Source organism: Danio rerio, chromosome 25 (genome assembly GCF_052040795.2).
Source record: "Danio rerio strain M-AB ecotype USA chromosome 25, GRCz13ab, whole genome shotgun sequence".
Classification (NCBI taxonomy): Eukaryota; Metazoa; Chordata; class Actinopteri; order Cypriniformes; family Danionidae; genus Danio; species Danio rerio.
Genome location: NC_141045.1, coordinates 1,108,171 through 1,121,641, shown reverse-complemented (window position 1 = coordinate 1,121,641; position 13,471 = coordinate 1,108,171). Strand labels below are relative to the sequence as shown.

The following is a 13,471-nucleotide window of genomic DNA, read 5'->3' as shown; positions in this document are numbered from 1 at the left end:
TATATTTTAGTGTATAGTTTAGTTCATTAGGTTTAGGGTAATTATTTTAGTTGAATATATTTAACAAAAAAATACTTAAAATTAATTGGATATTAAAATGATTATTATTTACTTTATATAATTATACATTTTAAATAATTTTTTGCATTCCTTGTTTTTGAATGGCTTTGCCTAATAAAAAAAAATGTCTAAACACTCTATTTGTCCGTAATTTGTCCATATATGATTGTACATGTCAGATGTAATAACTGATACCCTTGTGTTTTGGTCAGGACCGCACTATGCACCGTGTGCCAGGCGCTGAGGACTGTCCTGCGCTCTCCTGTGCTGAATCGGATCAGATCACACTGACAGACAGATGCTGTAGAGTCTGCAGAGGTACAGTTTCACACTCTCTCTACAGTGTTTGAGTTATAGGGTATATGCAGAAGGACTTTTCATTTTCAGCAACAAGTCCAAGCGCTTCTGGTGAGCTGTATGCTGTGTAACTCCTGAGTTTTCTTTTAAAAAATCAGTGATCTTCAGTGCCTGATTAATATCTGATATGAAGTGGGTCTCAGACTGAAGAAGAAGCACTGCGTCACGTGACACTGGTCTGCTTCATGTCTTTATCATATGACTGTGTTTGACTCCTGTATGTTCAGTTCAGTTTCTCCTCCTGACGCCGCTTGTGTTTAAACAGCTTTTCATCTGGTTTTACACTTGAGCAACTAAATGAACGCTGAAGTCTATTAAACTGATTATATTTTAATACATCACAACATCGCTGCTGTAAAAGAAACCTGATGACATTGAAATAGTCACATTAATCGTTCACAGGATGTTTATTATTAGCTGAAAACACTAGCTGTGCATATAGAACATTCTGAGAGTGCGTCCAGTAACCTTTAGGCTCTGCTGTGTGGGTCAAAGGTCATGACTTCTGTGCGGAGGAGAACATCTGCTCAGAGAACTCCGACTGTGTGAATCTGGATGCTGGAGCCAGCTGCGGCTGCAAGAACGGCTTCAGACCGCTGCGTCTCGACAGCGCATACTGCGAAGGTGAGAAACACACACACACACACACACACACACATGGGTCTTATGATCACTCGCAGGTCACATGACACAGCTGATGATCAAAGTTGAGCTGCCAGTCAAACACGTGGGTCACATGATCAGAGTTGAGCTGTCAATCAAACACATGAGGGTCACATGATCATGTTTGAGCCATCAATCAAACACATGCAGGTCACATGATTGAAGTTGAGCCGTCAATCAAACACATGCAGGTCACATGATTGAAGTTGAGCCGTCAATCAAACACATGCAGGTCACATGATCAGAGTTGAGCTGTCAATCAAACACATGCAGATCACATGATCAGAGTTAAGCTGTCAATCAAGCACATGGGGTCACCTGATCAAAGTTGAGCTGTCAATCAAACACATGCAGGTCACATGATCAGAGTTGAGCTGTCAATCAAACACATGCAGGTCACATGATCAGAGTTGAGCTGTCAATCAAACACATGAGGGTCACATGATCAGAGTTGAGCTGTCAATCAAACACATGAGGGTCACATGATCAGAGTTGAGCTGTCAATCAAACACATGAGGGTCACATGATCAGAGTTGAGCTGTCAATCAAACACATGCAGGTCACATGATCAGAGTTGAGCTGTCAATCAAACACATGCAAGTCACATGATCAGAGTTGAGCTGTCAATCAAACACATGCGGGTCACATGATCAGAGTTGAGCTGTCAATCAAACACATGAGGGTCACATGATCAGAGTTGAGCTGTCAATCAAACACATGCAGGTCACATGATCAGAGTTGAGCTGTCAATCAAACACATGAGGGTCACATGATCAGAGTTGAGCTGTCAATCAAACACATGCGGGTCACATGATCAGAGTTGAGCTGTCAATCAAACACATGAGGGTCACATGATCAGAGTTGAGCTGTCAATCAAACACATGCAGATCACATGATCAGAGTTGAGCTGTCAATCAAACACATGCAGGTCACATGATCAAAGTTGAGCTGTCAATCAAACACATGCAGGTCACATGATCAGAGTTGAGCTGTCAATCAAACACATGCAGGTCACATGATTAGAGTTGAGCTGTCAATCAAACACATGAGGGTCACATGATCAGAGTTGAGCTGTCAATCAAACACATGAGGGTCACATGATCAGAGTTGAGCTGTCAATCCAACACATGAGGGTCACATGATCAGAGTTGAGCTGTCAATCAAACACATGCAGGTCACATGATCAGAGTTGAGCTGTCAATCAAACACATGAGGGTCACATGATCAGAGTTGAGCTGTCAATCAAACACATGAGGGTCACATGATCAGAGTTGAGGTGTCAATCAAACACATGCAGGTCACATGATCAGAGTTGAGCTGTCAATCAAACACATGCTGATCACATGATCAGAGTTAAGCTGTCAATCAAGCACATGGGGTCACCTGATCAAAGTTGAGCTGTCAATCAAACACATGAGGGTCACGTGAACAGAGTTGTGCTGTCAATCAAACACATGCAGGTCACATGATCAGAGTTGAGCTGTCAATCAAACACATGCGGGTCACATGATCAGAGTTGAGCTCTCAATCAAACACATGCAGGTCACATGATCAGAGTTGAGTTGTCAATTAAGAACACATGAGGGTCACATTTTTGAAGTTAAGCTGTCAAACACCTGTGGGTCACATGATCAAAGATAAGCTGTCAATCAAACACACGTCAGTCACATGATGTTGCACGGGTCACATGACAGCATGCATGTCAGCTGATCACTGTGGGTCGATGGCATTTACGAGATGGAGATGGCAGGAAAAGTTCATTGTTCGTTTATAAGAGCAAACCTGTCAGTCAAACACACGCGTTACTCTGCGTCATTCACACGCCAGATCAGAGATGCTGGAAACATTTGATAATGATCAAAATATAAATGCAGTCATTCATTCATAACAGTGTGTGAATGTGCAGATACCTGCAGCATTGCTCATCTGACACAACACAATAATACGTCAGGCTGATATGCGGCTGCTTTGACTAATTAACCATCATATGCTGGATAATGAGCGCAGTGGTGTTCGCGAGCTGACGGACGCCTCAGACCGGTGTGTGTGTGTGTGTGTTGGGATGGAGCGCTGGCCCACTTCGAGAGGAGCATCTAATGAGCGTGTGCTTCTCCGTCAGCCGAGCTCTAATGAAGCCGCTCATCTCTGCGGATAAAAATAACCCAACGGGCGGCGACCGGCGGCGGCTCACGTGCACAGCTCAGGTGATTATCAAACAGAGGCGGATATGAAGCTGTAAAGACGCTATCAGACATTCCCTGTCCAGCCTAAGTGCTCCTGCGGGACCAGCAGAATAAAGGAGAATAACCCAGAAACAGAGAGACGGATTCACCCGCGATGACCCACTTCCACACTCATCCGTCTGCTGCTGCTGCTGGATCAGTCTGAAAACATCCACCATGGTATATTTATTCAGTTAGCCGATGCTTTAATCCAAAGACACTTACGAGTGACTCTGAGGACTGTGCAGCGTCTTTCAAGAAGCATGGGGTGCTTATAAGAAAGTGTCTGGTGCATATGGAGAAGAGAGAGACCACATCTATAGTGCTGTCATAATGCATCTCAGGGTTTTTGAGAGATGATATAATCATATTTAAGTCTGATAATTGGCTGATATATGAGAGAGTCTCAGGTCTTATATAAGAGTATGTCTTCAGGCTTATTTATAATCATAACTTCATCAATCTCTGGTCTTATATATGATCATATCACCGTCAGTCTCTGGTCTTATATATGATCATATCATCGTCAGTCTCTGGTCCTATATATGATCATATCACTGTCAGTCTCTGGTCTTCTATATGATCATATCACCATCAGTCTCTGGTCTTATATATGATCATATCTCCATCAGTCTCTGGTCTTATATATGATCATATCACCATCAGTCTCTGGTCTTATATATGATCATATCTCCATCAGTCTCTGGTCTTATATATGATCATATCATCGTCAGTCTCTGGTCCTATATATGATCATATCTCCATCAGTTTTTGGTCTTATATATGATCATATCTCAGTCAGTATCTGGTCTTATAAATGATTATATCTCTATATGTCTCTGGTCCTATATATGATCATATCTCCGTCAGTCTCTGGTCTTATATATGATCATATCTCTATACGTCTCTGGTCTTCTATATGATTATATCTCCATCAGTCTCTGGTCTTATATATGATCATATCTCCATCAGTCTCTGGTCTTATATATAATTATATCTCCATCAGTCTCTGGTCTTATATATGATCATATCTCCATCAGTCTCTGGTCTTATATATAATTATATCTCCATCAGTCTCTGGTCTTATATATGATCATATCTCCGTCAGTCTCTGGTCTTATATATGATCATATCTCCGTCAGTCTCTGGTCTTATATATGATTATATCTCCATCAGTCTCTGGTCCTATATATGATCATATCTCCGTCAGTCTCTGGTCTTATATACGATCATATCTCAGTCAGTCTCTGTTTTTATATATGATCATATCTCCGTCAGTCTCTGGTCTTATATATGATTATATCTCCATCAGTCTCTGGTCTTATATATGATAATTTCTTCATGAGCCATCTGTCCTATATATGATCATATATAAGATGTGTGTGTTTGTGTAGCAGAAGCTGTAGAAGTTAACGCTGGTGTTTGATTATGCAGCGCAGCATATCGTATTCTCTCTCTCTCTCTCTCTCTCTGTTTAAAGGCATCGGAGCTTCGGCTGGATAAAAATAGCTGATGAGATCAGGGCCGCTTCAATATTTCATGTGTGAGGTGCAGGCCGAGAGCTCCAGGGAACACCCAACACACACACTACAGGAGTCAGACACACACAGCCACACACACACACACACACACGCGCACACTCACACACACACACACACACATGCACACACACCCACACACACACACAAACACACATCCTTCAGGAGTCAGACACACACACTACAGGAGTCAGACACACACACACACATCTTGCAGGAGTCAGACACGCACACACACACACACCAGCAACGGGAACACATCGTTCAGAGAGAGAGAGACGACAGCTCATTACCGCACATGCTTCACACTACTGTACACTAATGCTGATTGATTAATGTCTGTATGGGTTTGTTACTGAAAATAAGACACAAATATAGGATTGAAATGAGTTTCTATTGTAAAATAACACACAGATGTGAATGTTTCGTAATTAAATCAGGCTGAGGTGCTATTTATATATATTATTAATATTTTATGCTTCATATTAATATTTTACAGAAATATGATATTTAACACATCTATTAATTTATACTGATTAATATTTTTGCTATTAATTGTTAAAAACTTCAGTCCTTTTTATGATCAGTCTCTCAGTCAGTCTCTGGTCCTATATATGATCATATTTCCACCAGTCTCTGGTCCTATATATGATTATATCTCCATCAGTCTCTGGTCTTATATATGATCATATCTCCATCAGTCTCTGGTCTTATATATGATCATATCTCCATCAGTCTCTGGTCTTATATATGATTATATCTCCATCAGTCTCTGGTCTTATATATGATTATATCTCCATCAGTCTCTGGTCTTATATATGATCATATCTCCATCAGTCTCTGGTCTTATATATGATTATATCTCCATCAGTCTCTGGTCCTATATATGATCATATTTCCATCAGTCTCTGGTCTTATATATGATTATATCTCCATCAGTCTTTGGTCCTATATATGATCATATTTCTATCAGTTTCTGGTCTTATATATGATCATTTCTCAGTCAGTCTCTGGTCTTATATATGATCATATCTCCATCAGTCTCTGGTCTTATATATGATCATATCTCCATCAGTCTCTGGTCTTATATATGATCATATCTCAGTCAGTCTCTGGTCTTATATATGATCATCCATCAGTCTCTGGTCTTATATATGATCATTCATTAGTCTCTGTTCTTATATATAATTATATCTCCATCAGTCTCTGGTCTTATATATGATTATATCTCCATCAGTCTCTGGTCCTATATATGATCATATCTTCATCAGTCTCTGGTCCTATATATGATCATATCTCCATCAGTCTCTGGTCTTATATATGATTATATCTCCATCAGTCTCTGGTCCTATATATCATCATATCTCCATCAGTCTCTGGTCTTATATATGATTATATCTCCATCAGTCTCTGTTCTTATATATGATCATATCTTCATCAGTCTCTGGTCTTATATATGATTATATCTCCATCAGTCTCTGGTGTTATATATGATTATATCTCCATCAGTCTCTGGTCCTATATATGATCATATCTTAGTCAGTCTCTGGTCTTATATATTATTATATCTCCATCAGTCTCTGGTCTTATATATTATTATATCTCCATCAGTCTCTGGTGTTATATATGATTATATCTCCATCAGTCTCTGTTCCTATATATGATCATATCTTCATCAGTCTCTGGTCTTATATATTATTATATCTCCATCAGTCTCTGGTGTTATATATGTTTATATCTCCATCAGTCTCTGGTTTTATATATGATCATATCTCCGTCAGTCTCTGGTCTTATATATGATTATATCTCCATCAGTCTCTGGTGTTATATATGATTATATCTCCATCAGTCTCTGTTCCTATATATGATCATATCTTCGTCAGTCTCTAGTCTTATATATTATTATTTCTCCATCAGTCTCTGGTTTTATATATGATCATATCTCCGTCAGTCTCTGGTCTTATATATGATTATATCTCCATCAGTCTCTGGTCTTATATATGATTATATCTCCATCAGTCTCTGGTCTTTTATATGATCATATCTCCATCAGTCTCTGGTCCTATATATGATTATATCTCCATCAGTCTCTGGTCTTATATATGATCATATTTCCATCAGTCTCTTGTATTGTATATGACCATATGTCAGTCAGTCATTGTTCTTATATTAATTTTTGTTTAAAAATGTCAGGAATGTTTTTACTCAAAATAATTAAAAAATGTGTATTTAAGGTTTATTTATTCAATAAAATATTTTATAAAAGACAAAAAATGCCATTTTAATTAATTAACTAATAATTTTTAGGTATCTCTTAAACATAAAACTATGTACAACTAGATACAATGCTATTTATTAATGTATTTAGCTATTTAGAATTGTAATAGTACCGCATTATTTTTCCCGTAACGCAGCTTTGACGGGCAGCAGAGAGGTTATTTAATCAGACAGTATATACAGAGTCTGCAGGATCAGTGTGTGTGAGCTGACAGGTGAACATGTCGTGTCTCCGGTGTGTGTGTGTGTGTGTGTGTGTGTGTGACGCAGGGTAATTGGAGAGACTGTAAAAGTGCAGCTCAATCCCAGATGTAATTACTGTAGACGAGACGAACAGAGGCGCGCTTTAGGGAAGATCAGAGAGCTCAGCGGCTGTCACACTCATTCTTCAGACTTATATAATATATCCAGACATACGTTCCCTGTCAGACATAATTATATACTTACAGTCATGTGGTTTTATTAGATGCGAAACTAAATAAGTCATTAGACGACATATCTGTTTCCTGATTAGTTTCATCCTGCTTTTTTATCTTTAATGAAAATCACATAAAAAAATAATGAATAAAAAATATAATAAACATTTTAATTTTATGTTTAATTTCTTTTAATAAATATTTTAATTTTAAAATATATTTTTTAATTTATTTAATTAAAATATTAATATTTTAATGTCTTTTTAAAAAAATATTACTATTTTAATAAATTTGAAAAATCTCAAAAATAAATAAGTAATAATAAAATAAATGGATATTTTCCCCAGAAACAATTAGAATTATAAAATGCATAAATAAATAAATATCTTACTTGACAAAAACAAACAGAAATAAAATAGTAAGAAAAATTAAACTGACCAAAAGGTAAAAATTACAAATAAATTAAAAGCAAAAACTAAATGCATAAATAAAAAAAATGCATACATTAAATATTGTCCATATTTTCATTTTGTTTTAAAAAGTAAAAATGCATAAATAAATACTAAAGTGCATATTGTTTTAAATGCATTTTGTCTTTTTTATTAATGTTTATTTATTAAAAGATAATAAATAAAGGCATAAATGAAAAATTGCATTAAATAAATGAATAAATAAAAATACATTAAATGAATGAAAAAAGTGCGTTAAATGAATCAACGAATAAAATGCAATGAATGAATGAATAAAAATACATTAAATGAATAAATGAATAAAAATACATTAAATTAATAAAAAATGCAATAAATGAATGAATACAACGCAATAAATGAAGGAATAAAAATACATTAAATTAACAAATAATATGCATTAAATGAATGAATGAATAAAACACAATTAATGAATTAATGAATGACTGAATAAAATGCAATGAATGAATAAATAAAATGCAATGAATGAATGAAGAAAATGCAATGAATGAATGAAGAAAATGCAATGATGATTGCATGAATGGAAATGAATGGAAAAAATTAAAATGCATTAAATGAATAAATGAAAAATGCATTAGGTGAAGTTTATTTATAAACTAGTTTCGAGAGGAGCGCGCCCTTCAGATTGAAAGCAGCTTGTCCTCATTAGCTAACGCACGATTCACCAATCAGACGATTCCCAAATCACTCTAAATAACCAGAGTATCTTACCTCAGCCATCTTCGTCTTGAAGAATCCCCCCTTCCACCCCCACTCCTCCCCTTTCCTTGTCATGGCAGCGCAGAGGCCTAATGGTTAGCGCCATTGCCTCACTGCAAGAATGTCACTGGCTCAGATCTTACCTGGCCAAGTTGGCGTTTCTGTGTGGAGTTTGCATGTTCTCCCCGTGTTCGCGTGGGTTTTCCCTGGGCTCTCCGGTTTCCTCCCACAGACCTGTAACATGTAACATAAGTAGATTGACAAAACTAAACTGACATCATAGACAAGCCTTGAATTCAGCATCAGCATTGCTATTGATAATCTACATTTACCAAGGAGGGGAGTTCTCAGACTTCCCTCTCACCCTGCAACAGGAGGGAGCCCCGGGCTCAAGGATCTCACTAGCTCTGGGTTCTCTCCCAGGACAGCATGCCAAACACGCTTCATAAGCAAGACCACTTGAAATGAATGAATGAAAAAATGCATTAAATGAATGAATAAATGAATGAAAAAAACTAAAAATACATTAAGGGAATAAATAAAAATGCATTAAATAAATGAGCAAATAAACAAACTAAATTAATAAGGCAATAAATAAATGAATAGTAAACATGCAGTCTGTTCTCCTTCAGCTCTACTTCAGTTATCAGTCTCTATCAGCATCAGGCAGAATCTGTGCATTAAATGTGTTGAATTAAGTGCATGAGGTCAGACTCGATTGGTCTGATGTATAGAGTGCATCAGGATCTGAATGTGCTGTAATCCTGCAGTTTCTGCTCCTGAACTCAGTCTAATGCTGTCAATGAGGACGGATGGCGTCTGGCAGTGTTTTGTGCTGGAGAATGAGAGTGTTTCATCAGCCTATTCTCCTGTATCGCCACACCGCTCCGCTCTCCTCAAGAGCGCTTTATAATGCACAAAACATAAGATGAGGATTAATGTGTGTCTGTGGCAGTGATTAATGGAGACAAATCCTCACGTTTTAAACTCATTCAGCGACTGAAACTCACTCTGGGTGATCTTAAACAGCACATCGTGTGGCTTTATTGATCATAATTATCTAAAAGTGCCTGACGAAGAAAGATATTGACTCTCAAAATCAAAGAGTTGACTCTGAATCGCATTGAAGAGTCGTTTGAAACATCAATGTGATCAAAGTAACTCATTTGCATAATCCCACCTCCTGTGATACATAAAAAATGCCTGATAATTAATTATATTGACTCTCAAAAGAAAGAGTAGACTCTGAATCACATTAAAGAGTCATTATATGTTTGAATCTTTTGTCTGCTGCTGATCTACATCAACGTGAACATCAACTCATTTGCATAATCCCCACCTCCTGCGATATATAAACACTCTAAAATAGGTGTTTTTTGACTAATCAGAGCAGAGATTGGTTATAGAAGGGGCGGAGCTTGCAGACCTTACACTGAATTGATTCAAACAAATCATATGGAAATCACTGCAGAATGATTCTAATATGAACATATTATTATCAGCATGTTATTCGGACACTTTAAAACACCAGGCGAGCTGCTCTTTAATGTAAAAGTATTAATATATCTCAATGTTAACAGTCTGCAAAGTTGTTGATCATAAAGTGCCTGATGAATAAAGATATTGACTCTCAAAATGAAAGAGTCGACTCTGAATCACATTAAAAAGACGTTTGAGTTTTTGTCTGCTGCTGGTCTACATCAATGTGATCAGAGTAACTCATTTGCATAATCCCACCTCCTGCAATGTATAAAAAATTGCCTGATAATTAATTATATTGACTCTCAAAGAAAGAGTCGCCTCTGAATCACATTAAAGAGTCGTTATATTTTTGAATCTTTTGCCTGCTGCTGATCTGCATCAACATGAACATCAGCTAACTCATTTGCATAACCCCACCTCCTGTGATATATAAAAAATTGCCCAATAATTAAAGATATTGACTCTCAAAAGAAAGAGTCAACTCTGAATCTCATTAAGGAGTCATTTAAAATTTTTGTCTGCTGCTGGTCTACATCAATGTGATCAAAGTAACTCATTTGCATAATCCCACCTCCTGCAATGTATAAAAAAATGCCTGATAATTAATTATATTGACTCTCAAAGAAAGAGTCGCCTCTGAATCACATTAAAGAGTCGTTATATTTTTGAATCTTTTGTCTGCTGCTGATCTGCATCAACATGAACATCAGCTAACTCATTTGCATAATCCCCACCTCCTTTAATGATTACAATTATCAAAAAATGCCTGATACATAAAGATATTGACTCTCAAAATTAAAGAGTCGACTCTGAATCACATTAAAGAGTCTTTATATTTTTTAATCTTTTGTCTGCTGCTGATCTACAGTACATCAACATAAATATCAGCTAACTAATTTGCATAATCCCCACCTCCTTTATTGATTACAATTATCAAAAAATGCATGATACATAAAGATATTGACTCTCAAAATTAAAGAGTCGACTCTGAGTCACATTAAAGAGTCGTTGTATTTTTGAATCTTTTGCCTGCTGCTGATCTGCATCAACATGAACATCAGCTAACTCATTTGCATAATCCCACCTCCTGTGATATATAAAAAATTGCCCAATAATTAAAGATATTGACTCTCAAAAGAAAGAGTCAACTCTGAATCTCATTAAGGAGTCATTTAAAATTTTTGTCTGCTGCTGATCTACATCAATGTGATCAAAGTAACTCATTTGCATAATCCCACCTCTTGCGATACTAAAAAAATTGCCCAATAATTAAAGATATTAGGCTGTCAAAAGAAAGAGTCGACTCTGAATCACATTAAAGAGTCATTATATGTTTGAATCTTTTTTCTGCTGTTGATTTACATCAACATGAACATCAGATAACTCATTTGCATAATCCCACCACTTGATATATATATATATATATATATATATATATATATATATATATATATATATATATATATATATATATATATATATATATATTTAAATTCCCTGATAATTAATTATATTGACTCTCAAAAGAAAGAGTCGACTCTGAATCACATTAAAGAGTCGTTATATTTTTGAATCTTTTGTCTGCTGCAGATCTACATCAACATGAACATTAGCAATCTCATTTGCATAATCCCACCTCCTGTGATATATAAAAAATTGCCCAATAATTAAAGATATTGATTCTCAAAAGAAAGAGTCAACTCTGAATCTCATTAAAGAGTCATTTAATTTTTTTCTCTGCTGCTGATCTACATCAACATGAACATCAAATGACTCATTTGCATAATCCCACCTCCTGCTATATTCATATATATATATATATATATAAGTAGAGAAATTCATAAATTCCCTGATAATTAATTATATTGACTCTCAAAAGAAAGAGTCGACTCTGAATCACATTAAAGAGTCATTATATGTTTGAATCTTTTGTCTGCTGCTGATCTACATCAACATGAACATCAACTAACTCATTTGAATAATCCCCGCCTCCTTTATTGATTACAATTATCAAAAAGGCCTGATACATAAAGATATTTACTTTCAAATGCAAGAGTCGACTCTGAATCACATTTAAGAGTCATTTGAATCTGTTGTCTGCTGCTGGTCTACATCCGCTTAATCAACTAACTCATTAAGATGCATAATTCCTGGCTCTCTCAATATAAATGGGTGAAACAGAGAGACCAATCAAAACGGAGTTGGGTGGAAGGGGGGAGGGGCTTACAGACCTTAATCTCTGAATTGCTTCAAATGAACGGTGTTGAAATGATAGCAGAATGATTGTAATATTAGGCACATAATCTGAGAAAATGACAGTGTTCTGTGAGCTCTGATGCGTTTAAAGCTGCTGTAGGAGACTGAACACAATATTAGGACACTTTAAAGCCTGAGATGAGCTGCTGGTTAATGACTGAAGTCAGTCTGAACGCTGGCTAATGACTGCAGACTGATGCTAAATGCTGTCGATCTCTCACTGTGTTCATTGAACACCCCAGAAACACACTGTTACCCTGCCCTCATAACACACACACACACACACACACGACTTTACACCGCAGCAGATGACTAATGGAGTGTGTGTATCTATGTTAAGTGTATGTTTTTGTGTTTGTCAATGTGTGTGTGTGTGTATGTGTGTCTCTACAGTATGTGTGTTTGTAATTGTGTGTGTCTGGGGCTCTATTGTTGATGTGTGTTTCTCTACATAAGATTGTGTGTGTGTGTGTGTGTGTGTGTGTGTGTGTGTGTGTGTGTGTGTGTTTAATACCTGTGTTCAGGACAGAAGCCACAGATCCGTGGGAGGTAGATATTTTAGCACTGGACCTGTCAAAAACACAAACATACACAAACACACACACACACACACACACACACACACACACACACACACACACACACAGTGTTATCTCCGCACCGCCAGACAGAAACACCAGAGCGCAGAGATCTAGAGCAGAAGACTCAGGCTGACAGAAGCACACAGGCGCGCACACACACACACACACACACACACACACACACAGCAGGAAGATGAGCATCCAGAGCCACTGAAGGCTCGAGGTCAGACGGAGAAACAGAACTCAAGACTGACTCACAACACAATTCATTCATTTTTCCTTCAGCTGAGTCCCTTTATTCATCCGCCAGCTATTCCAGCATATGTTTTACACAGCAGATGCCCTTCCAGCTGCAACCCAGTACTGGGAAACACCCATACACACTCTTTCACACACACTCATACACTAGTGCCAGTGTAGTTGATCAGTTCC

The 13,471-nt window shown here is 37.0% G+C and overlaps 1 protein-coding gene and 1 long non-coding RNA gene across 2 annotated transcripts in view; one reads left to right on the top strand and one right to left on the bottom strand.

Moving 5' to 3' along the window:
* The window catches only part of nell2a (neural EGFL like 2a), a 134,496-nt gene that overhangs the window by 60,282 nt on the left and 60,743 nt on the right, over positions 1-13,471 (top strand). The window contains 2 exon segments of the mRNA NM_001080075.3: positions 273-378; positions 913-1,041. Of these exon segments, the coding sequence (NP_001073544.2) occupies positions 273-378; positions 913-1,041 (235 nt within the window).
* Positions 1,399-13,083, bottom strand: LOC141380861 (uncharacterized). The gene is made up of 4 exons (XR_015525901.1): positions 12,973-13,083; positions 9,053-9,178; positions 8,864-8,954; positions 1,399-1,495 (listed from the first exon to the last, which is right to left on the bottom strand). It is a non-coding gene; the product is annotated as an uncharacterized LOC141380861 (long non-coding RNA).